We start from the raw sequence: 26,977 nt of genomic DNA on the forward strand, positions 1-26,977 counted from the left end.
GGTGCCACTTTGGAGTGGCCTAACTTATTTTTTGGAACCTATTGCACATACGAATTCTCAAAATGCCCACAATCTGTTGTCAAAAAATATCGTCTTCCCTAGTTGCAAGCAGCTCCTATGATTTCCCATGTCCATCCCTTTATGTCTGCCTGTGACCTGCATATACCTGACAGGGAAACTGAATCTCCCCTTTCAAGGCAGAAATCCCAGTCAGTGTGGGCTGTTGGAACAAGGTGTGGAGAAATTTGGAATGTGCAGAAGCATAAGCTGCTGGAGACTACAGGGCTAGAAGTAGCCAGTGGGAGTAGAGGGTGAAGAGTTGGGGGAGGTGATGGTGTCAGGCAGAGGCGTTGAGAGTTGGGAGGCAGATGTAACATCAAGAGGAGGCAGTGAAAGGTTGAAGGAGGTGGTGGCATTAGGAAGAGGTGTTGAGAGTTTGGAGGTTGTGGTAACAGGTAGACAAGGTGAGAACAAAAGCAGGAAGATAGGAGGGGGCTGGGTTGGCCCAGGGCAGGTGGAAGAGCCGGGAGGAATTAGGAGTTACAAGCAGGGAGATTAGACCAGTGAGAAGCCTATAAACAAGGGGGACCAAGTGAACTACTTGAGGGGGAGGCAGGTCCTGGGGTACAGTGCGTGGTAGTGGAAACTCATGGCTACAAATCCAAGCCCTTGAGAAGCTTGAGTACTTCTTGAAGTTGGCTAGGACAAAGCTGAGGTGCATCAACTAGGGTTTAGAAGGGATTGAATGCACACAAGGACAATCATCTTAATTTCTTTGTTCCCTTACATTTCCGAAGGTATGTAGAAGACAAGAACACCCAAGTGCACAACAAAACCTTGGTCAGTCCACCTTACAACAGACACTCGCATACCACTCACTCGCATTACTCGCTGAACATTCCACTCGCCAGCACAGTCACAACATCACACACATCTCCTCAGCACCATCCATGCACCACACGTAATCAATTGCAACAGAGGAACTCGTGTATAACATTTTAAAGTCATCCAATGGGAAGAGAAAGCTTTTATAATGGCGTGCATATTGCTTAAATGGTGAGGGGTGCTGGTGGACAGTGCCAGGATAAAAGTATTAAAATGGTGAGGGGAATTGAATAGGAATGGGAATGGCTTATTGGTCCACTTCAAAGAAGAAGTAAAAAATGTGAGCAAGAGTAGCTTTTAAGTGTAGAGTGAGTTTGGGTAGGAACCAAAATGACCCAGGCGCTACAACACTGACAATGTAGGTTCTATGGTATACTTGAATTATCAAGCAATAAATGAGAAGTCCTGTCACTTGTTTTTAGAGAGTAAAAGTGATTTATTACACACTTAAAGCCGACACGTGTTTCGACCCAGCGTGGGATTGAGCTCTTGAGTAAGTGCTCTTGTTAGGTACCCTGGGCCTCAGAACAAAGAGGGGCTGTCACAGCAATCTTACCTCAAGAGCTCAATACCACTACATTACTCTCTTACTCAAGTGCATAATAAAATCACTTTTACCCTCTAAAAACAAGTGACAAGACGTCTCATTTATTTCTTGATAATTCAAGTATACTATACAACCTAGATTATCAGTGATAAAGTGCCTGGGTCAGTTTGGTTCTTACTTAAACTCACTGTAAACTCGCTGAGATGGAAGAGCGCCATCTTTTAAGAACCTCACAGCGGCAGCAGGATCCACTCTTAACAATCGTGATCAGTGCAGTGATCTGTATATTCTAGTGCCCCCCGCCACCCCCAATTCTCATAGCTTTTAAGTGTGCATCTGCCAGGTAGGGCTTTCCAGAAAGTGGGAGTGTCTTCAGGTATCATGTCTTCGTATCCCCCTTATGCAATCTGAGAATCTAAGATTATTTACATTGGCAGAGATAGGGTAGAGTAAACACAGCAAACTATAAAAGAGGAACAGAATAGTAATGCGTTGGTCTTGTTCCTGAATGGAAGCATGTCCTGGATACAGTGGATGTCCTCAGGGAGAGAATTTGAGGATTTTGTGGTGAGTGCCAGAAAAGAACAACCTGAAACTATTGTTAGTTTGAAACCAGGAGTGGAGATTGTTTTCCTGGTAATAGCTCTCTTTGGCTGAAGAGAGGTGCGCATTTTAAAACTTTGTTTTACATAAAATGGAACTTAGCCACCAAGAGCCCTATGTACAATGGTAAGGGGCTTGGAAGTGACCCTTGTCCTTACCAGAAGCCAGTGGAGTTTCCTAAGAATAGGGGTTACATGTGGGGGTGTTAAGAACTGTGCATCCTGCTGTGTTTTGCAGGTCCTGAAGTCGATAAAAGGCATATTCGGATGATAAAGTGAACAGAGAAATGCAATGGTCAAGCTTAGAACCTTAGAGATAAAATAGACAATAGCAATACTCAAACTCCTGGTCCCACTCCTGTTATTCGTACCATTCGTGCACACTCTTGCTGGCACTCAATTTCTCTTTACATTCGGCTTGAAAACCATTTAAAAGAGGATGCGATCAAAGTTGTCAGTGTGTTGAAACTGACTAAATGCCCCGAAGAAGCATGTACATCATTTGTGGTAAAATAACATATCGACATTCTTGCCCCAATCACTGCTAAATTGGTAAATACTTCTGTTAACAAGACTGCTATCAGACTCCTGGGTGCCTTAAAAGGGCCTGGGTCAATACTCTCATTAAAAAAAGCATCCTTAGCGTAAGTATCAGCTACAGACCCATTACTATGTTCCATTTCTGCTAACAATTCTGGATAAGATTTCTGCATCTCAACTTCAATCGTTTATGGAATAAACTGGCTTACACCAACCTAAAACTGAGCTGTTACTAGTTTCTCCTTCTCAGGTGCTAAATAACGACCTTTGATTATACCCTTTTCTCTTTAATGCCAGCCTTTTCCCATCTCCACTGAAGTCAAAACCCTAGCTTTGACTACGACTATCACAGCTCAATGCTATTGCGAGATCTGCCAACTAGTATCTGATGCTTCTTCGTCAGTCATGTACTTCCCTATCTCAAACTCAGAGTCCCATGATTGCTCTTGCCTTTGCAATCGTTTGCATGAGGTTGGGTTACTGTACGTCACTGTTGCTAGGAGGCAATCAATCTATTTTGCATAATCTACAACCTACACAGAATGCTGAAGCTTGTATTGTCACTTTGACTTGTGAAGAATCAGAGAGGATTCCTCACAGAAACCTGGTCTGGAACTCTCCTCATATGGCCAAGGAAAGGCAAATGCTTCCTGAGCCTTATCACATGGGGGGTGGGGGGACAGATTAGGAAAACTGGGACAAACCCCTCTTTAACTTTCCTCATAATCCCACACTCTTGATGGCGGTTTGCAAAATAGCAGAAGTTGAAAAACCTAACTTTGTTAGAAAAAAATACAAGTCCCAGAATTGTAAAGGGACTGTGATGAAGAAGAAGGCTGAAGAGGCATGCAGATGTAGTAATGATCAGGCACTTAAGCCTAGTAGTCATTGAAATAGTCAGGCAATTGAGGCTAATATCTCACACCTGAAGACTATTACTGAACCTGGGAGGCATAAAAAGGCCCCTCGTGGAGGATGAAGGAGTGGAAGCATCTGGAATGTTGGCTGGAGTGCAGGCTGCAGCAGTGGAAGCAGAAGGAAGGTCCTAGGCTGGAAAACAAAGCAGAAGTGAGAGAACAAGAGGGACACCTGAATGTGGAGGCAGCAGATTTCACCTGCGTGTTCTGAGAGAGACCTACCCTGGCAAACTCTGAAGTGCAGAGGCTGCACAGCAGACAAATCAGGGTCCCCATATGACCCTGATTGCCATGGTTGCCGAACTGCTGGTGTGCCTGAAGCTGAGGCCAGAAGCAATTGCCAAGCCGAGGGTCTTGAGAGCAGAGGATACTCCCAAAACATGTGGCCAGACAAGAGACACCTGTTCAGGAGATGATATGATATGGCATTTGTAAAGCGTGGGTGTGGGTCCCCAGTGAACCAAAGGCAGAAGAAGTTGGGAAGTCGGGAACGCAGTGCAACCCAGAGAACAAACGGTTCAGAAGCCGGTTAGTGAAGAACAGCATTCTAAAGCATTTCACAAGCCTTGCCGGTAACAGTAACCCGCTCCTTTGCCGCTAGCATAAGACTTTAATCGAGTAGAAGTGCACCGATGTAATAAATATAATTTGAACAATGGAATTGTAACACAGGAGTTTAAAGTAAAAGGCTTCTTGCTCGCATAGGAAGCTAACACAGTTAAAACCCATTGTTCCACTAACCAAAGACATTTATTGTTCAAAGAGTGGTTGTGTGTCCCTAATTGAGGAAAGGGAATGCTGCAAAGGCCCTTGCAAAACATGTAACTATGACAATATCAAATTTACAATCTTTATCATGTGAAAAACTACATTTTCAAGGGATCGCGTGTGCCTTATTGTGATTCCCAAAGGAGGCCTGAACTCTATCCTTTCCATCTACAGGAATATGTGTACCTAATTGTGGTTTTTCCTGAAAAACTGAACTTAATACTTTGTATAAAAGTGACATGCCTTTCTTTTACAAGAGTATAAACGACTAAAGACGAGAACCAGCATTGCCTAAATGATATGATATGTTATGATATTTATAACGCGCTTAATACCCAGAGGTTTCTAAGGGCGGACCCGGGGATCGAACCTCTGTTGCTCGGTGTTGTCTTGCTTCCAAGCCGAGCATGTTGCAGCTGAGCTATCCTCCCGAGACAAAAGATACCCCATACTAAGTCTGAAGGTGACCCTTTCTCAGAGTTTTGAGCAATCCAGCTGCATTGTGAAGTTAGTAACAATATAAAGGTCTATGATACAAGTGCACAAGTATTACCTGAAGCTAAGAGAGTGGCACCAAGGCTTCTGGGTAAATGTATGGGCTGAGAGCTGGGAGAAAGTTGGGGAAAGGGAATTGGCGGCTTGTAAAGACTATATTGAAGCAGACTCAACCTGTAATGACCAAGACAGTCACAACCAGAGAAAAGTGAGTCTTGAAGGTAAACCCAGGTTGTTGTGGTGGCAGTTAAACAATAGAGGCAAAGAGGATACCCCTTTGAACAAAGCTATTAAAGGAAGAGTACCATGCCTACCTGAAGAGGTTGAACTATCTTGTTGAAGTCTGTCTAAACGTCGTTGAGGTACTGAAGCTGTAGCAGTCTTTTCAAAGTAATTGAAGCTGTGGCAGTAGTCCAAAGTCATTAAACTAAAAAGGTATATCTGGTTGTCAGTAACTGCTACGTTGCAGTTGTCGAAGCCAAGGTGAAATACCGTGGGACAAGAGGTATCTGTTCTCATCGTGAAGCACGTAGAAGTATCATTGTTGAAATAGAAGTAGCAGTATTAAGAAGGCATCCTGACAAACATTATCCTTTTGAGTGTCAAGAAGTCCAAACTGCTAACCAAGAACTGTGTAACATGAACCGTGTGAACATTACATTTTCTTTGAACTGTGGCAGATATACCTGTGGGAGTGATAAAGTATTGTGGCCAGGATTACCATTGTGGCTAGTTTTCCTAGAAGTGAAAAGCGGATGACTTTTACCCAAAGGAGGAGATTTGTTACCATTAGAACCTTTTGTTGATGAACTCTTGTTTTGACTTTAAAATCATCAAGAACTACGTTAAGACATTTTCTTTCTTGATTGAATTTATTTTTCATGAAGTGACTTTGAATCCTGGATAAGGGAAATCACCCAGGACATTTGAAGGTCATTGAGGAAATTGCATATTGTTCATGTCATGTTGAATTGCCATCCTTATTATATGTATTTGTTGTTTAGTGTGAGGGCTAATTGTGCCCTGTATTAGGGTGTGTTCCCTTAGCTTTGAGAATAGGCCGGGAATCCCTCAGCAGAGTAAAGCAAGTGAGGCATTGTCTTATATTTTCTTTCAAAATAAAATGGCATATTTGGGAAGATCTTTAAACAGTTGTCCGCCTCGCATTACTGACCCCTCACAGACCTCCTAAACATGACCATATAGCCTTGGTCCTTGGGAGCCTTCATTGCCTGCCCGTGAAGGCTCACATTCAGTTTAGGGCACTGACATTGGTCTATAAAGACATGTAAGGTAAAAGAAAACTTATTACCAATCTTTAGAACTAAATACAAAAAGAGTGTGGGATAGGGTTCACAAGAAAGAAAGAAGTCAGATGTTACAGCCGGGGGTCTTCCTTCCCCTCATGTTGAGCACTGGGCAAGACGGGATTCCGGAGCACAGCACACCCTCCTGCTTTCCCAGCACAAGACTACAGTTCCATTCTCAGGTATTAGGATCTTCGGTGGTTAAGTCTCTTTTCTACAAAAAGTCTCTTGCCTCTGTGGACCTGATGTATCAAAATAACAAAACAAAAAGTTCCTTTTCCGTATGTATGTTGGGTGGTTGCTTTCACCCCAGGGTCCCCCTCTTCAAGGCTCAGACCCTTCTCAAATGTTAGCCTCCCTCCTTCGGGTTCACGAGGGATTTTATTCCAAAAGATTTCACCTGCTGAATTCACAAGTCTCAATGTCTTTTCAAACAATCCACTGTGGAAATCCCTCTGTTGGGTTCACCCTTGTCAACACAATGTTCATTGGGCATCATTCTTCACCCCTTTCTGCAGGCATCCCTCAGCCGGGTTCACGGTTGCTAGCTTTTCACAGTTCCTTCTACTTTTTCACGATACAGGATTTAATTTCTTTAGCTTTCCAATTACTTGCTGGTCACAGACTTTCGACTGTGCAGGCGGTTTTACTCAACCGAATGGCATGGGGGTCATCGGAGAATATCGAGTGCAGTGCGGGGCCCGGCAGAGATGCAGGCAGCCCCCAGTGCATGGGCCGCTGCAAAGAGTGATGATCATGCCAGGGGTGCAGCAGTGAGATGGCAGGACCCCAGGTCACAACCACTATGATAGGTCAGAATCAGGAGACAGTCAAGGACGCAGTATTCTCAACTTTATTTATTCTGTTTAACCAAATAGACCTAATTTCCCAGCTAACACCGAGACTCTGAGCCCCACTATAAACAGAAAGAAAAGGGTGCTCATTAGGATTTCATATCCTTGGGAGAATGGTGGAGTCCGTCTGGTGTGGAGCATCGTTGCGTCCTGCTGAAACAGGACGCAACAACGCTGTGAGTAACTGATAATCAGGGCCCAACAAGAGCCCAGCTGTAATCACAGGACTAATCGCAACACGTCACCAAGGACCCCATACGGGGCTCGGAACCATACTACATGGCCTTGAAAAGGACCTACGGATCGAAACACGTGTCGGCTGACCTCAGTTGGGACAAAGAGTCCACACTGTATCTAAAAAGGTTTTTCAAAAAGTAAAAACGATAAGACAAAATAAACAAAAACGTTTTGCACTAAGCACAAAACGCAAGAAGACTGCGTGGAAAATCTATTTCTACTTCCAAAAACAAATGCGAGGTATCCATGAAAAAAAAACTTTTTCTCTACCAACCAAATGAGATGTGGGCTTCACCTCAACACAAACCTGTGACCTTGCCCCCCCCAAACAAATAAAATAGAGTTCAGCAAGGTTGGGTCTTGTTACAGAACATTGTTGCAATGCGCTCTATGGACTCCCTTTGACTTAGAGGTCATCAACAGTGCATAAGTAAAAGATCCAGTGTGTTACAGAACATTGCTACAATGCACTCTATGGAGTCCCTCTTACCTAGAGGTTGTCAACAGGCAGTGCATAAGTAAAAGGTCCAGCGTGTTACAAAACATTGCTAAAATTCGCTCTATGGAGTCCCTCCTACCTAGAGGTCGTCAACAGTGCATAAGTAAAAGGTCCAGTGTGTTACAGGACATTGTTACAATGTACTCTTTGGAGTCCCTCTTACCTAGATGTTGTCAACAGTGCATAAATAAAAGGTCCAGTGTGTTACAGGACATTACTACAATGCGCTCTATGGAGTCCCTCTTACCTAGAGGTCGTCAACAGTGCATAAGTAAAAGGTCCAGTGTGTTACAGGACATTGCTACAATGCGCTCTATGGAGTCCCTCTTACCAAGATATCGTCAACAGTGCTTAAGTAAAAGGTCCAGTGTGTTACAGGACATTGTTACAATGCACTCTTTGCAGTCCCTCTTACCTAGAGGTCGTCAACAGTGCATAAGTAAAAGGTCCAGTGTGTTACAGAACATTGCTACAATGCGCTCTATGGAGTCCCTCTTACCTAGATGTCGTCAACAGTGCATACGTAAAAGGTCCAGTGTGTTACAGGACATTGCTACAATGCGCTCTATGGAGTCCCTCTTACCTAGAGGTCGTCAACAGTGCATAAGTAAAAGGTCCAGTGTGTTACAGGACATTGCTACAATGCGCTCTATGGAGTCCCTCTTACCTAGATATCGTCAACAGTGCATAAGTAAAAGGTCCAGTGTGTTACAGATAATGAGTGCCCCATCTTGCATAGGGTTTCGCATGCACTTAAGAAAACATCCAGCATCCAATCGATATAAGACAAACTAGTGACAAACTAGTGAAGTGTTGAAGATACGTGTGTGAGGGTAAGAGCAGGACAGGTCCTCTCAAAAACTATCCACTGCTGGATGCCAAGCCGACCACTCAAAAAAAAAAGGAATATGTGTGAGCTAGAAAGAAAGATATCCACGTGCAATCGAAGGAAAATACTGGAAGGAGGTCCCTTAGTTGCGCATAAACAATGCACCAAGGCCACATAACTACTTCCAAGGGTTTCTGCTCTTCTGAAAAAATGCAAACGAAAACATCCATTTGCCTAACCTCTGATACGATGCAACAAACTGTTTCGGTTCAGGGGTGCACTACAACGCTGAACATAGTCCCATCTTTCGCTTCTGTTCCATCTGCACGCCCCCCCCCATCTCCAAAGCCTGTCTTATCAGAGGTGAAGGAAAAGAGGGGCGCTCACCAAATGCAGCTAAACACTTTCAACGAAGAGCTCCGGTTATTCCCACATCTGGGTCATCCTCTTTTGCTCATATTCGATGTTTGTATGTTAAATAACTTCCATTTTATTCCGTTACCTGGGCTTTCAATGTATTTCTTCCTATAAATGGCTTGCCTGTAGCCTGGCCCTGCGCAGTCAATCCTTTAATAAGTTATGTTATGTTAAAAGCATTCATAATATGAACATCACCATGATTCTGTTGCAATATCAAAGACATCCACTTTCTTCCTGCTTCGTCCCCATTAAAACCTCTGCATCTTCCTTTTTGTAGCCCATCATCCTCTCCATCGATGAACATATCTTTGTGACTGCTTTTTGATGGCTTCCTTCTTGATCTTGTTTTTAGATATCTCCATTCTCTTGCAACTCTTTGTTTCGTCAGTCCTTCATCAGGCCATCTTCTATGAGGCTCTGCTCCGTCACGACTTAGCAATGTGCAACACCCATGATATACACCATCTAACTTCAGCCGCTTGTCATGCTCCTTCTTTCTACTTTGACATTTTGAAACGCTTGTCTAAATCTTCACTTATTTTCCAGGGCATTTACGGCCATTTAAAGCTGCACAGCTTTTAGGTATACGATATAGCGTAAACCTAACAGTTTCTAACGGGAAGCACTTCACAGAGAAGGTCTATTGAATCAGGAATATCATAGACATTCGGTGATGTGAGCAGAAAGACAACATTTGCCTGAATCCAATAGCTACTTCACAGAAATACAGGCACCACTGTCCTTTGCGCCGCGGCTCGCCTCTCACTCTGCCCTGCTCCCTGCCCACAAGCCTTTCTCTCAATCACCATCGCTACTATTGCCCTCCTGCCGCACACACTTACCTGTATTGCTGCCATCTTCCTCCTCCATGGACAGTGAAAAGGGACTCTCTCCCAACTCCCAGTCGCATGTCCATGGTGCCCATCTTAGACACGGTAAACCATCCCTTCGATGAAGGGGCACACTTAGACACATTCCCCTTCAATAGGAGAAAGGGGTACATTTCCTACCTATAACTCCATTTCTCTAGCATTGGCATCTTTCATAGATTCACAAGCTGTGAATATTTACCGTTGTCAGGCTGTCAGGAATCCTCTGTTACCCCTTTACCCATTGTAGTAAAAAGGAAAAACAGGTGCATTGTGTAGCCCATTAGCCTCCTTTTGGGTGCTTTTGGTCCCATCCAATGGAACATTGAGTATGTTGACGCTCCCCTGTAGTCTCTCTTCAAATTCTAACCAGTGCGTACTGGCTCGTGATATCCTTGAAATAGGCTTTTACTCGAGGGGATGGATGGAGGGCGCAGGTGAATCTAGGATCTTTCCTAGATTCATATGCTGCAAATAGAATATATAGCAGCATTATATTTTGTTGGTGGTAGACCGTAGGTAAAAGCCTACCTTACTGGAACAGACGCTGAAGGACTGCTCTGTCCATTCAGGAGTTTACAGTGCGTTGCTCCTGGAGGCATTAGTGCTTCGTAAATGTGTGCGGGACAGCCCAAGTGGCTGCTTGACACATGTCTGCTAGGGAAACCGAGGACACATTGTTGCAGATACTGCTGTTGCCCTTGTGGAAGGGGCATGAGCTTTTCCCCTTAAAGGCTTGTAGAGATAGTAGATGGGATCCACCTGGCTATGCCTTGTTGAGAGATTGCTTTTCCTTTGTTTGATGGCCCAAAAGCTATGAAAAGCTGTGTTGAGTTCCTGAAGTACTTGGTCCTTTCTAGGTAGTACTTTGTTGCCCTTTTAATGTCTAAGGAGTACTGCACGATTTCCGTTGAGGATTTCGCGTTTTGGACAAAAGCAGGCAATGTAAGTGTTGAGTTTTTGTGGAGTCCGTGGGGACTGTGGGTATAAAGTGGGGATTGGTTCTGAGGACCACTTTATACTTTCGGAACTGTAGGTAGGGCTCACTTATTGTTAGCACTTGTAACTCTGATACACTTCTGGAGGATGTGATGGCTATCAGGAAAGCAACCTTCCATGATACATATTTGAGGTGTGTGGTAGCCAATGGATCGAATGGCGACTTCATGAGCCAGCAAGGATTATGTTCAGGCTCCACTCTGGAGGCTCTTTTGTAGTGGAGGAAACGAGCAAAACAATCCCTGCAGGAAGTGTTTGATTAGCCTGTCACTGAATAATGGTTTAGCCCTTCTTTTCCTGGTGTATCTTGAGATGGCCGCTATGTGTAATTTGATTGATGCATGTAAGGAACCTGTTTTAGCCAAAGACAGGAGATATTGAAGGATTTGTTCTGGGCGTGCTGAGAGTAGCTGTATATTTTGTTGCTGTGCACACCATGTTCAGAACCTCTTCCATTTGAGTTCATATGAGCGATTGGCGGACGGTGCTCTTGCTGCGTGAAGGATGTTTTTACACTTCTGCAGTATGGTAAGTGGACGAAGTCTGTGAAGTCAGGAGCCACAGAGTCAACTTGAGCAACTGCGGGTTGTGGCATAGTACTTTGCCTTGGTTTTGTGAGATTATATCGGTGTCACCTTGTAAATGAATTGGCTGGTGTTTGGACAGCTTTAGGAGGTCTGAATACCAAGTCTGGCATGGCCAGTTGGGTGTGATCAAGATTACCAGGCAGGGATACAACCTTATCATCTGAACCGTCTTGGGAATGACTGGTAAAGGAGGTAACGCATAGGCAAACAGGTCGGTCCATGGGAAGAGGAAGGCTTCCCCCATTGGCCCCTCGTGTTGCGATCTACTTGCGACCATGTGTATTTCTTGTTTTGTTTGGTTTCAAACAGGTCTATAGATGGGAGACCCCATTGTATGAACACCTGGTTGATCTGACTGTTGTTTAGCTCCAACTCGTGGCAATGTGTGACTGCCCTGTTGAGGCTGCCCACCACTGAATTTTGAATCCCTTGGAGGTGGTGTGCTTGCAGTAGTATTTCATAGGAGATGGCCAGTGCCATACCCGCTGCACCTCCTGGGTCAAAATAGATGACCTAGTCCCTCCCTGCTTTCTGAAATAGTACATTGTGGTGGTGTTGTCAGTGATGACTCGTAAAGTACACCTTTGCAGCACCGGTAGAAATGATGTGAGACCCAACCTGACTGCCCTCAGTTGTAGGACATTTATGTGGAAGGTTGTTTCTTCCACTGTCCAGAGCCCTTTGATGTCAAGGTGCACTACGTGAGCCCCCAGCCAGATAATGAGGCACCTGTTATCAGCGTGTTCTGGGGTATTGGCTCTTGGAATGGACAACCCATTGTTACATTGTGTGTTTGGGACCTCAATTGTAGCTAACGCGTCAGCTCAGAGGTGATTTTTACCCTGTCTTTCTATGACCCTGTAGTCTGGGACCACCTGCTGGCTACAAACTCTTGCAGGGGCCTCATGTGGAGCCACCAGTTTGGGATGAGGGGGATGTCAGACGACATGGTGGCCAGTAGCCCGATGCACATTCAGATCAACATCCATCTTCCTGATGTGAAGATCGAGATTAGTGATGTTAGCATTTTTACTCTGTCGTGCGATGATCTCATGAGACCTTTCACTGTGGAAAATGCGCTCTTGGATGGCAGTGTTGAAGACTAGGTGTCGGAGTAAGAGTCACATTTCTGAGATGGACTGTTGCGCCCCCATGATGGTTGGTGCTCGTACCAGCCAATAGTCTAAATAAGGATAAACTTGGTGACACTTCTTTCTGAGGAATGTCGTTATTGGTGTGAGACATTTGCTGAACATTGGATGTGCTGATTTGAGACCGAACGGAAACACCCGGAATTGGTAGTGTCGTTTTCCTACCACAAATGTCTGTGTTTGCGATATATAGGGATAGGAAAATATATGTCCTGCAAGTCTAGGGATGCTAGGTAGCCTTGTGGCGGCACAGCCGGTTTCTCTTGCTGGTTACCATTTTGAATCATTGTTTCTTGATGAATTTGTTTCATTTTCACAGATTGAGTATCAGCTGACGCTTGCCATCTGATTTGTTTACGACAAAGTATCTGGAGTATACCCCTGTGCCATTGAGGTGTCTTGGCACCCTTTCTATTGCCTTTTTTCCAGCATTTGGTTTACTTCTTGTTGGAGTACTTTGAGATGTGGTGTTGGTTGTTGTAACGGGAGGATGTTTTTTGGATGAGCGGTGAACTCTAGTAGGTGTCCCTGGTGGAAGACATGTAGTACCCATTTGTCAATTGTTATTAACCGCCACTGTTCGATGTGGTGTGTTAAATATCCCCCTACTTGCGCAATGTTGTGGTGGTGTGTGTAGTCACACTTGGGGTTTTGTTTGTCTTCCTCTTTGGGAGCCTGAAGCCCCTCTTCGTCGCTGTGTCATTTGAGCGCTGGTAACACAGAACATTTCTTTTGTATCCTGGCGAATAGTATGGACTCTTTGTGTACACTCTTGAGCCGCTTGTGTCTGAGGATGTGCTAGCTCTTCCTGACCCTCCTCTAAAGGGATGAAAAGTCCTTCTGTCCTGCAGTGTCGTAAGTGACCGGACTGTATCAGCCTTTATTGCCCTTGTGTATTTTGGGCCCAAATAAATTGTCGCCCACAAAAGGCATGTCATTGGAGGCTTATTCTCCCTCCTTTAGAATAGTCATTGCCTCTTTGCGCTTCTCTTCCGACAAGGTCTTTAAGCTGGGAGCTAGCCTATGCCTCATTTCTTGATCATATCTGGCCATGATGGCCAATGAGTTCGCTGCTTTAACTGTAGTGCCACCAATTGTTAGGACTTTTTGGCCAAAGGTGTCAATTCTACAGCTCTTATTTTCTGGTGGCACCATGCATTTTTGCGTGTGTGAGTGGGCCTTCCTGACTTCTGCTGCCCGGCACCACTGTCTCCAGTGTAGACTGAGCTGTGAGACATTTTGGTGTGGCCTCCGGGGCCTGTAATTTCTTTTCCAGCCTGACTTTGATGGCTGGTTCTGTGAAGGGATGTGTCATAGTGTGAAGCCCATCCCCCCAGATGTGGTCTAGGATGGGGACAGAAACTATTGATTTCCATCTGTCATTCATTTGGTCGAAAAGAAAACATTCTTTATTTTCCTTTCATGGCGTGAGTTGAGACCGAATTCTTGACACGCTTTGGTGATCATAGAGTTGGAAAGCCTCAATCTCACCCAGTGGTGTTTGTTTGGGCACTTCCTCCGGTGGGTCATCTGTTGGGTTATCGTCAGTGTCACACTGGTCATCCGTGTTGGGGACCCTGTTTTAGTATTAAACGCTGTATTGCGCGGGTCATCCTTAGGGTCCATATTGGTGAGTTCCCCTTCCTCTAGCTCTTCTGTCTTTGGTAGGGAAACTGGAGACCCTGTGGTAACTGCTTTGGGTTTTCAGCCTAAGTTACTAGGGTAATCCAGACGTGGAACCCTTGCTCACTGTTCTTAGAGAGGCACAGCTCCACCTCACTGACAAGGCCCAACCAGGCCGAAACACGTGTCTAGGGTTGCTGTTGGTACTCTTGTTCAGAGGAAAATTGCCTGGCATTTCGGTGCTGGACTGCCCCTGGGCAGGACAAATACTGATATGTAGTGGACATTTCTCTTCTGTGAAAGGATGGTGAGCTAGAGTCGCTAGTTGAGACTCTAACCCGTGGTATAGGCTGGTAGAGAGACACAACCAGGATGCTCCTTGTTTGTGCGTAGGTGCGTGTGACATCATCAGTTATAGGCCTTTGCACTTAGCCACCACCTCTCGCTGACGCTAGTGAGAGATGGATCTTCTCAGAGACCTTCAACTGGTAGGAGATGTATTTCTGCGCTTCACCACCACCGTCTGTTGACACCGGGATGAAGTGAATCTTCATGGTGACCTTGATTTGTGAGGAGATGTGTATCTCCCTGGAGATGCGGATCCTGGCCTTCGTGATGATGCAGACCTTTGTGGCGAAACTGGTCCCCTTGTAGGACCGGCAACTGGTACTGCTGGTAGAGGCAGGGTTGCTTGTGGAGATGGTGGTAGCCTTGTTTTAAGTTGCGAGAGCAGGCTTTGCAAGGGTGACAATACCTGCAACGAGAGTAGGGTCTGTGGATTTAGCAGTGGTTGGTTTGGCTCTGCGGACTGATTTAGTGTCGGTGTAGGTGGCCTGGATATTTGCTGCAGGAGTCGTAGGAGACCGTACCAGTGGCAGTGGTTTGTCGGCTGTTTTATTTTACATTATGATGGAGTCACCCAAGTCTGAAAAGACCAGTGACTCTCTTTGCTGTGATTCAAAATCTGAATCTATTTCGAACTGTAAGAATTCTTCAGGCATGACGTGTGAGTATGCGATGCGGACATTGGCGATGTGATTGGCTGTACTTGTTGTATATGGCCTTCCTGTCCCTGTGATGGTGCCTTTTTTGATGCAGACTGATGTGATTATGCTGGGCATTATTTTTGAGATGTTGTAGTTTTGGTAGCCTTAGTCTCCCCGTTGTCTGTGGTAGTTGGTACCTGTGTGATCGTCAACAAAGTCATTGACGAGCGGTGTACCACTTTTCGGAATGACAACTATGCTGATTCCAAGTGGTGCTGTGACTCTCTGTGGACAGTGGTATACGATTTATTTTTTGACTGCGTGTATGAGTGAGATGTTGTGGACAATGCCGATTTTGTGGTTGACGGGTGTGGTGCTGTTGACAATGTAGGCTTTTCTGTCAATGGGCGAGCTGATTTTGCCATTGACGAGTGAAAAGATTTTTCCATCGACAAGTGTGACGTTGAGGAGTGTGGCGTCATGGACGATGCAGTTTTGTTGAACCGTGAGCCATTGACACAGGCTTGGTTGGCGGTGCGGATTATTTTGCAATTGCTTGAGCCATCGACGGTTAACTTTAAACGCTTTGTCTGTGCAATAAATAGACCCATTCTCTTTTACACACAAATAAATTTACCATATTAAAAATTGGATAGCCCATATCGGTCAAATTATTAGCCATTTCAATTCTTTCCCCTGAAAGACCCCATGAAAATGTCAATGGGCATCATTACAACTGAGGTGTTAAGGGGTTAACAGCACCAGCAAAGGTGCCGGCGCCGTTAACCCCATACCGCCTCATTACGAGGTTCCCTCGCGGGACCCGCTCTGGATGTCTGGTCAGACCAGACGTTCTTTGAGGGTCCCACGAGGGCACCAGCATGCTAACAACGGGCCCGTCATTAACGGGCCCGTTGTTAGCATGCTCCCAATTCCCATTGAGCCCTATGGGGGCTCAAATAGCCATGGGGATTGTCCGGGTCCAGGTCCAGGTTCCCTGAAAGGGGAAATACCGGGCCCTCCAAAGTCGGAATGGCCCAGTGTTTTCCCATTCAGGGACCACGGAACCCGGACCCGAATTTGGAGGCTGCCCTTTCCCACCCCCCTCCAAACTCGTAATGAGGCCCAATGTCTTTTTGTAGCCTTGAAAATGTTATCATTTTTGTTTTAGCTTTATTAACCTCTTAAATGCCACCGACGAGCCGGCTCGTCGGTAAAAACCGCTCCAGGTTGCCACCGACGAGCCGGCTCGTCGGTAAAAACCGCTCCAGGTTGCCACCGACGAGCCGGCTCGTCGGTGGCACTTAAAGGGTTAATGACGGGGGAAATGTTGGGTGGGTTTTGCGGTGGGTACCGCGATTTTAAAAAAAAACATGTGGCACTTGGGGGGGGGACAACAATGGCACTTAAAGGGTTAATCATTAGTTCATTTTCAATGAAATAGTAGTTCAAAGGGTTCCATGTCATTTCATCGCCTGCCTGTTCATCCCCAGGCTTTTTAACGTGCACATTCCATCGAATGTGCTCACGTTTTTTGTTTTTTTTGGGTGGGGGGTACCGCCCCAAGCCCCCCTTCCACACTTATTTTTTGCTATTGCCCACCCACCCAAACCCTTATCTGCCCTTTCCCACCCCCCTAAAAAATTCAATGAACACATTCGATGACATGTGCACGCTAAAAAGCCTGGGGATGAACAGGCAGACGATGAAAGGACGTTGTACCATTCAAAGATGTAATTGAACATTGCAGATCTATGGGTGTATGATTGAAAATCACCACATCATCTGCATAGGCCATCCATTTGACCCCTGGTTTGCTATATTCGCTTCTCGGTATATAGCTTGCTTGGGGAGGGTCACTTGAACTAGGATGGTGTGGTTTGATTCACTCCATGGGTGCGTTTACACACCAGGAAACGTGGTCTTCATCACCCATTGAAAAATAGGGTGCTTTCATCTTTCATAAATTGGCTGCTAAGAAGAGTGTCTGCGTGGGGTTTCCTATAGTTTGCAGTACAGAACCCAAGAGATATTGTGGGCCTCATTACACGGATGGCGGAGAACCAGGGCGCTATTAGCGCCATGGTTCATGCCAGTAAAATACCGGCACCGCCTTGGCGGAAAGGGGAATTACCGTCCCATTCCAAGGTTGGCGGGGCGGTAATTCCCCCTTCCACCATTGCCCTTCCCCATTTTTGCCCCATAGGGCTCAATGGGAATGGGGAAGGCGCTAATTACGGTACCGCAAATTGCGGTACCGTAATTAGCTCCCTGGGTCCCTTTGCGGGTTGGTTTTTAACGCCTGCAAAAAGCAGGCGTTAAATCCCCCAACCCGCAAAGGGACCTTGTAGTAAGGCGGTAAGGGTTTACTGGTACCGGTATTTTACCGGTACCGGTAAATCCTTACCGCCATCCGTGTAATGAGGCCCTGTGTTCTTTAGTGCTCTGAGGCAATCAAACTATGTCATCAAAAACATTTGGCAACCTGTAAAAACATATTGTCAACTTCACAATACAGTCTATGGTTCTGCCCCGCCCCGAAGAATCCTAGCAGGAGACTTCAATGAAAGATTCCAGAAAGAGAACTGTAAGATGTGCACTGGTGTAACCGAAATGGGCTTATGAGACTTCATGTGATACTGCGGTTAGAGTCTTGGTCTAGTGTATTGGTGGTGTGTCCCTGGTGTATTGACTTATGACGAATAATATCAACTGTAAACTTGATGTGTATTGCATTGCCTAGTGGAACCACGTGTGATCGCTTGACAAAAAGCAAAGTCTAAAAAAGTGATCACGATAATCTTATAGTCTGCGTCAGAGAGGATCCATCCAACGTGCCACGTGGCCCAAGGGGCTGTATCTCGACCCCTGTGGTGTGTCACAATAGATGCACTTTGCACGGGCCCAGTGTATATGGGGAATTCTTTATGGTACGAAATGTTTCAAAAGCACTGTCAGTTTTGAAGCCACTCATATTGGGTAATGACAAACAAGTGCTTTAGTGTTTGAGGTCTAGGAGGAAGTACAGGAAAAGATAACAGAACCGATATGCTCAGTAAACTAGGCACCAAAATGCTGGTTTAAACCGCAATAGAGAGAAAGCTTTATTGTAGATGAATGTATTGTAAATTCATATAGACCAAGAAAATGGAGTGCCCCACTAACCTCTGTCCATTTTAGCTGTGATGAATTTTAAAAGAGGAGAAGCGTTAGTGGACTAGAGTGAGTTCATGATAAGTGAGATAGCCCGGCTAGAGACTGGGATCTACGTGATCCAACAGCGGCTGATTTTGCCACGGTCGGAACGTTCGCATGAGAAAGGAGCGAACTACCAAAGGTTTGCACCTTTCTCATGAGAACACACTTACATACTACGGGGGCTGCAGGGGTTTCCCCCGCAACCCCCGCTCACTATAATGTGTGCTATAGTGAGCGTGGTGTTGCGGGGGACACCCGTGCAGCCCCCGTTTGCTTTTTTTTTTTGCGGGTGTGCTGCAGGGGTGCCCCCGCAACACCCCGCTCACTATACCACACAGTATAGTGAGCGGGGTGTTGTGGGGGGCACCACTGCAGTGTTTTCTTTTTTTCTAACTTACCTGCAATGCTACCACCAAAGGTTCAGACATTTGGTGTTCGAACCTTTGGTGGTAGCATTTTTAGAACTTTTGGTCCTTGCAGACCTTTATTGTCAGTAAAAAGGTACAATGCCAGAGACTGGCATGTGGGATGCCCAATCCGAAGACCTCTATCAGACAAACCCTCCCAATAGTGATTTATCAACTTGCTCCCCTCCAGCTGTAGACCTGGTGTAAGACACACTTGCAACCATGACACATGCTGAAAATCTTTGAAACCTTCCTTGGGGTTTTGCCTCCTGCATTTATTCTAGGGCAGATACGACATGTCTGTATGGATTATGGGCAGCATATTCTAAGTGGAATGTTAACCCTGGTATTAAAATTGGTACTAGTATTGATGGAGTCAAGCTGTGTACCAGGAACCAAACAACACGCCTGTTGATGTGTTTCAAACGAATATCATAATATGCACATGTAACGGTGTCCTCTTAACAGAATGTAGAGTTGAGGATCATCATCCCTACCTTTAAGAAAGAAAGATGAAATTGTTCTGTACCTTATTGCCCAATCATATTGAAGTCATCTGTGAGCAAGCTGCACGGGAAAGTCTTGTCTGACCAATGATCGGCAAGGATCCAAGAACATCCCATTCTCTATCCCATACAAGCAAGGATAACTGCATGATATAATATGAACAATATGTCACAGTAAAGATGGAGGTTTCTTCTTGTCCTCTACTGAAACCAAGTCCTTAACACCATTAATTCGGCTGTTCTGTGTGAAACACTGGATGCTCTTAGATCTCTTCCTATTCCATTCAAGCAGACCGGACTGCTAAGGTAAAACTAGCCAATTTTCTAATTCAATTGTTATTGACAAAGGTGTATGCTATTGTACATTCCAGCAAGTGTCATTTAACTTGTTTGTCAATGACTCATAAATGCACTTCCACCAGGCTACAGAGGACACTATGTATTAGCCATAGTCCCTCTATTCACAATTGATGCAGTGATTATCTTTGAACTAAGATAGGCTTAAATAGACTACCTCAGGCCTTCCCCTCAACAATGTCTCAAAACATACAAGTAATGCTTGTTGTGAAGAGAGAAAAACTCCACAATGCCACTGCAGAACCTGTCAAGTACCATGTGAAATTGTCAGAGTCGTTTACCTGGTCTCAGTTTAGCAAATATGTTTGCCTGGGGTCAGTGAAACCAAGGTAAAGAAGTAAAAGCTTGATTGGAAGGTGAAAAGGAGCTTGAATGGAAGGTGGAAAGGCGCTTGATTAGAAGGTGGAAAGGTGTTTTATATTTTCTTATTTTATACAATTATTGTTCCATAATGCAAAAGGTTACATCAATGTTCATCAGAATGCTGTACAAAAAACGTAAACAATACAAATAATTACTTACACAAGATACAGCCTGTAAAATAAAACCTAGCAGAAAACATCCAGACAAGGAACAATCAACCTGCAAGGGATTATGACAAAGTGCTTAACAACCAGGAGGAGGTATTCAAAAAGTGCCTCACCCAGGGGTCATTAGGATAGACTTGTAATTTAGGCACCTTGAGAAGTTATTATTTCCTGGTCCTCAAACTGCGTGAATCGCCGGAGAATGCCACCTTCGCAATGTAATATTACACATAGAACCGCTCCTGAACAGAATGTTAAAGTGAATGCCTTGGGAAGCACTTCAATCGTGGCCCATAACTATCCTACTGCTGTCCCTAAAGAGGTCCCTAGGTGTCCCAGAATCTTATGTCCATGGACAATGAAATTGATCATCAGCAATGTCATTACCAGCCCTTGCAAAAAATGGCAACATTTTAGCACAGGCATAATTTATGGTCAGTAAAATGCAATGCAACTATAGCAAGTTAGCCCTTATCTACAAATGCAAATGTCAAAGAATTTACACCACACTGTGGCCAGGAGTGCAGTGCCCACATTACCATATAAAGTCTCTGCAGTGTGAACAGTAGGTTGGTTGCCGCAGGTAGGTGGCCATGAACTTGTGCCCATTGACTTGATGGACTCTACGGCGCACGGCTCCCTGCCGCTTCCTCGGCCGCATCCGCTCCCTGAACACTCGCTCTTCATTTTCTTTGGGTGCTGGAAAACATAAAAGACACCCGAGGGTCAGTGATAAAGAAATGGTAGCACTAAGCGGCTGTGCAAGCGCATGTGCATTAAAACAAAATTGAAGAGTGCTGGACAATTTTCCACCGATGTGCCTCAATTTTGCACCAACATGTGCACCAGTAGAAAACAGTGCTTAATGGCTTTTTTTGCACTAACCACTCATCTCAAAATTGCCTGGTACCACAACAACATTTGCTGATGCAATGAAAATATCAAGCAATGAAAATATGAAGCTGATCAAATGCAGTGACACTGACAATTGCTCTACTTTAAGATCAAGGGTGTTGCTAGGTCTGGAAAAGATCCAGGGCTATGCTAATTTTGGGACTGTTAGGACTGGGGGCTAGCTAGCCTTTTTGGTTGTAACCACTCAGTTTCTATCTGGGACTACAACAAAAAGACCCGAGGCTATAGCCTCCTCAGCCCCCCTACCAACGCCTCTGTTTAAGATGAATCATCTTGGGAAGCCACCATTTAAGAGACATTAGGATTTTGGGACCCAGTGGCGTTAGGGAGCCGATCCGCACCGAAGGAGCGATCGCCACAGGGACAGGGAAGTCAGACACAGAGGTCCATTGATGAGCTGCTGCGACATACAGGACTATAGTGCAGAAACTCAAAGAGCAAGGCAACATCCCACACTCCCCCATGCAGGACCAATATAGGAAGTAGCAATTTCAATCTGATAATTATGAAGAAATATTAGAAGTAGGTTATGCATTTATTTATTTATTTTTGTAAAGCGCTACACGCCCATAGGCCTCAGAGCCCACACAAAGGACAAACAGCTAGATTCAGTCAGGGGGAAGCACATGGCAGGAGGAAGGTCTAATCCAAAGATTATCATCATTAAATGGATAGGAATATCATAAACCAATTTCCATTACCATTTTTTATAGCATTTCTTATAGCAGACCGACATTGCAGTGAATATGAATTTAGACATCGGCTTCTGCCCGGCGCCAAGACGATCAAGCAAGCCCTACATATTTATGGGTACAGAGTGAGGGATGGGAATTGGGCACAAATAACTGAATTATAAAACTAAAAATGTCTAGCCGCGGCCAAATAAGTGGATTTCCCCATCTCGGGCTGAATAGCGAGCAAAAGTGCTGGATGCGTTCCACAACATTCACGCTTGCTAGAACTACCCTTGGCTCACCTTCCAAGGTAGGTGAGGTATGAAGTACTCCTACGCCCGCATCTGTGTTCCACAAACACCACATAGTAAAAAATGCCTGGCTGCCGAACACTGCCCTTTGGTAGTGCACATGAGCTGGGAGGGGAGGGGGGAGCGACTCTAGGCCCTGCTGTGGAGAACAGCCATGCTGTGCTTCCTTCCGAGTCAAACGGGCCAGACAACTCCCCAAGGCACCGTAGATGTACGTTGCAGCAGGTCCACGAGGACGCAGGGTTGGTCTCAAGATGGCAGATCCCTTTCAAGCTCTCTGGTCAATTACTGACATTCTGAGATACCACTGGTGAACCTGTTGAAGTTTGCTGTTGGAAGGAATATGCAGAAACTGCCGAAACATACCCAGAAGTGAAAAGTCAATGCTAAGGAAAAACTACAACCAGTCTGAAAGTGAGAACTCCAGTGGGACACATGTGAAGGGGGCTGCTGGACTGCACTGAAGAGCAGCCACACATATAGTAGTACTAAAGGAGTAATACTACCACTACTAATACTATTACTACTACTTCTAATAATAATACTAATGATAATAACAACAAACTGTGTTTATATAGCACTTGCTACCAGAGTCTGTCCTTATAAAGCTCAAATCTATTGAGAGCACCAAATACAACATTGGCCTGTGTCTTGAAATATCCATCAAAATGGGTCAACTCTTTAATTTTCTTAAGTCATTGTAAAAAAAGATAGGCAGGCAATAAGAAGTACGTCATAAATGTTCACTGATTATCTGGTGATCTATTTTGTCCTTTTCTCAAGCTCACAGCCAATTAAGATGAAAGTGGCAGTGCCACTATAAGATGTCAACTATTTCGATGAAGTGATATTATGAACTCTGGTTTTTCATGTGTGTGTATTGTTACATAGCAAGCAAATCATTACAATTTACATAATGTATAGATAGCACTTTATTGCCAGTTTTCAGCAAGCCCACTTAGCATTGCATTACCAGTTTGCATTATTCCCAGTTACCTTCTCCCATAGCAGATCGCTGCCAGTTTCCATTCAGGCCATATGGGAGATCTTCCAGTATGCCTGCTGTTAGGCACGATTGTTTGCAGTACCCTTTGGGTGCACTACAACAGCCCTGACCCCCTGGCAATAGGAACCCAACCTTTGGTATAAGTCTGTACCATACAGTCCCCCACCTTTCCTCTGCACTTATCATATATACCCTATCTGACTAATCTTGCACTTGCCACTTGTCGGGCTGCACTACCATTTTTCACTGCATTTATTTATTTATTCCACTTATTATTTATTCTGCTCTCTCCTCTTTCTGCACTTCCACTTCTCCTGATCCATGCACTGTCCCTTTTGTTTTTTTCCCCTTTTCCATGCACTTGCACATTTTTAATATCACTGGGCCTAGTAAGATCGTATTTTTGTTCTCCCCTGTGCCCCTCCCTTGCTTGGTCGCGCTCGGAAACACTTGTGTATGAGTGCGATATAAATAAAACATAATATCATACACAGGTTGGTAGCGTGTTGAGCAGCCAGGCTTATCTCAAGAGGGGTCAATGTGAGCTGTAGGGGATTTACACAGAGATTCACAGTGACAAGTATTCAAATAAACTCTTACACACAACGTTTCTTGAGTAAACAAGTATTAATGTATTTACCAGTCAGTTAGAGTAAGCCTTCTTCAGAAGGGAGCAATATAAAACAACACACAAATACACTCCAAAAATACACACTCTTAGTTATCTAAATCAGCAACTACCCATTTGGGATGACACACAGGCACTACCTACACCCTCAGGTGACTTCAATAGCTAGGGTGCTGTTGGCGTTAATATATCACTGTTGCATTTAGAATATTCTTCGGAGTAGTTTCAAAGAGAAGAGAGTTCAAAATAAAACAAGTATTTACACAGTTATTCTTAAGTAGGTAAGTACTGCCAAAACAACCCCCCTCCCCAAATGCAAAGTTAGTTAACCCTTTCCTGGATGGAAGGCAAAACACATGAGCAGAAGAGAGAAGAGTCAATCAGGGAGTCAGGCCAGCCAATGTTAAGTTAGCAAAAGTCAAGGTGAACTGAAGCTCTTCTTGCAGGTAAGTAGAAAGTCTGTTCCAATGTTTAAAACGTCCTGGTAGAATAGAAGAAAATCAAAGTAGGGCCACAAGCTGATTAGGCTTGTGAAGTAAAGAAGCTGCAAGCAACTCTATACATGCAATCAAGCAAGTCTCCAATGAGGACAAGTGGCTACACAACAGGAGGTAAGTTCTCTTAGGCTTTACAGTACCTTTAGGTTGAAGAAAAAGTGCAGCAGATGACCTTCTGTTCCTGTGCAGCCCTGCAGATCTCGTTGTTCCTGGGCCTCAGTCATGGGGACAAGAGGGAGGACTTCTGGGGACTCCTGCACTGCAATGGGACAGTCACCGCTCGCAACCGGCAAACTTCAAACAAGTGGCTGTTCGGTGTTTCAGCTCCTCACATCTAACACAAATAGCAACACTGCAGTTCCTGGCTGTCGAGATGGGCTTTCCTTGCATCTGGGGTCCCGCACTCTGTTGAGGGGGCTCAGGCTCAGTCAGTACTGCTTCCTGGGAGTCCAGAGGATCTTCCTGGAGCTCCTGGCCAGCTTAATAGCAACGCACATGAACTGGTGTTCCTCTCCCTGGCTATCCGGTTCCAGCAGCGACTGCAGTGGATACTCAACCAGCTTTGAGAGGATGTCCAGGTGGCTCACTTTGGAGTTGATTGGTCCCACCAGCTCAAAGGGAGAAGTCGTCCTTGCAGGGGCTTCTCTGTCGATACAAATTTGGTGTTTCAGCACAGCAGCAGGGCTTCACCGGGCAAACCAACGGTCCAGATGTTGCAGCAGGTCTCCTCTTCAAGTTCTTCTGATTCCTTTGTCCAGTGGTCGACTCTGCCTTCCAAGCCAAAAAGCCTTGCCTTTTATGCAGCTTGCTCCCATTAATTCCAGCCCAGCTGTCAGTCACCCAGCAGGGTGGCTGTCCTTGCCGGACAGCCAGCTGGCCAATCACCTAAGAGTGCATTCCTGTTTCCTAGGAGACTAAGCACAGGGAGTTTCGGACACCTCCCTTGCTTCCTGCCCCCGCCAGACACCCTGGAGCCAGAGGTGGGCTTCACTCGTGAATCCCGCCAAAAGGTAAAATGAACTAAGGGACCAAACCTGGTTTGGCGCGCAGAGTAAATCTCAAGAAGGACCTTTCCATAAAGAAATAACATAAATGGCACCAATGGGTGCTTTACCGTGGCTGCGAACGCAGCCCACAGTAAAATCCCATAATGGTAGTAAAAAGTAAACCACTGCCACCAGCCATTCAGTGAGGAAAGGGTACATAAACATGATACATGAGAAGCTAGACAAAGGGGATACCAAGTAACCCCTCCAGCATCCTGTTGTAAGATGGTGTGTGCTGGGTCTAGAAAGATACAAATGTAAGTAAAGTCAATTTCACTTCACTGTTCTTGGAAACAGTAGTTTATCCCAGAAAAGGAATGTAAACCTTTGGGAAATCTGAAAGACTTCCCTGTGTCACAGCACTGAAGGTGCTGTGTGACACAATATAAAAGATGATGCCTATGGAGTTTGTCAGACTCCACCACCAAAAGAAACACAGAGTACAAAATCACATTAAAACACATGAGAGAGTGGGAAAAAGGGTCTCACTCTCTCCAGGTCAAAAAAATCAAGTCCTGAAAATCCAGCATAGTTGCTGGGGGTCTCTAAGATACAGGGAATTACCAGATTTCTGAGAATTCTCCCTAACACTTGCTCAGCATGGCTAGTTTAAAGCATCATTGCCCGGCTATAGTTCCCTGTCCTGGCAGGTTTCATCTACCATTGCTAGAAAGAAGGGAGCCCATTGCTCTCCATTGTGGTCTGGGACCTCGACAGGCAGCAAGGCTTTATCCATCGTTCGACACAGCATTGAAGACTTTGCCTCCAGGCCATGCGTGCTATTGGCTTGCAAGGTGGCTGATGTAGGGTGAATGGTGCGGGCCACTCTAGCCATCCTGCAAGAAGTCCCAACATGACATGTTAGGTAAGATATCAAAAGTATGTAAGAGTTACAAGATCTATTTAAGGAGAATAAAGAAGAATAGTGGGGGGGAATTGAGGGTGGATAGATGGCTCTCGATGTGTGCAATTATTACAGATATGGTTAATAGTTTGGTTATAGCTGGGGTTCACGCCAACTCACTTGTATAGGGTAAACATTAAAGATTCCATTCCACACAGGCTATATATGCGATAGCCAACAATGTTTTCTAAATTTGGAAAGATGTGCTATTTGGAGCGTGAATATGATTCATTGTTTAGTTGTAAAATGCAATAAGGAAAGTTGCTGCTGAAAGCTTGAGTAAAGAGAATGAGGTATTTATTGCTGCCACTTATGAGTTCAGGGCTTGCCCTGTCTGGTCTGGTGGGAATATGGAAGTCATGCGCATCTGGCACCACATACTTGAGCACGTGCCTGATCTGAACAGTGGAGAGGCAGTTGGTCAGATTGCTCAGGTGGAGTCACGTGCTCTGTTCAAATCAGAGGTCAACCTGTATTCATGTCCAATCCTCTATGTGCCAACTCAACCTTCCCTGCTTTTGAGGTTCATAAACTGAATGCTCTTGAAATTGGCTGTGGACCAATATGGCTCCGAAATTACAAAACGGAGAACAGTAGATATTTAGCAAGACTCTCTGAGAGGAACATGAGTGGGTGCTGGCCCCACCTGCGTTATGAATGTTTGACAGATGGGGGAAGGCCCTTCCCCACAGATCAAAAGAGCAAATGCCAAACCTTTGCCTCCCTGTTTATGGAAGAGAACTGTCATGGTGAGGCGCTCTTGGCTCCCAGGGCTCACCAGCTATTTTCACGCATTCCCTCGACTGGTACCTGCCCTATTGGGGGTGTCAGAACGTCCCCCTGGAAGTTTGACTGGGTTTCAAATCTTTTCCCCACCACAGACAAA

The 26,977-nt window shown here is 45.1% G+C and overlaps 1 protein-coding gene across 2 annotated transcripts in view; it reads right to left on the reverse strand.

Annotated features, from left to right (window-relative positions):
• PRKCE (protein kinase C epsilon) overlaps positions 1-26,977 on the reverse strand; it is a 1,836,175-nt gene that overhangs the window by 945,820 nt on the left and 863,378 nt on the right. For both annotated transcript variants that reach the window (XM_069608445.1, XM_069608444.1), the window contains one exon: positions 20,650-20,809. In XM_069608445.1, the coding sequence (XP_069464546.1) occupies positions 20,650-20,809 (160 nt within the window). The remainder of the gene's footprint in view (positions 1-20,649; positions 20,810-26,977) is intronic.

Source organism: Ambystoma mexicanum, chromosome 4q, assembly GCF_040938575.1.
Source record: "Ambystoma mexicanum isolate Mex_15411 chromosome 4q, UKY_AmexF1_1, whole genome shotgun sequence".
Lineage (NCBI taxonomy): Eukaryota > Metazoa > Chordata > Amphibia > Caudata > Ambystomatidae > Ambystoma > Ambystoma mexicanum.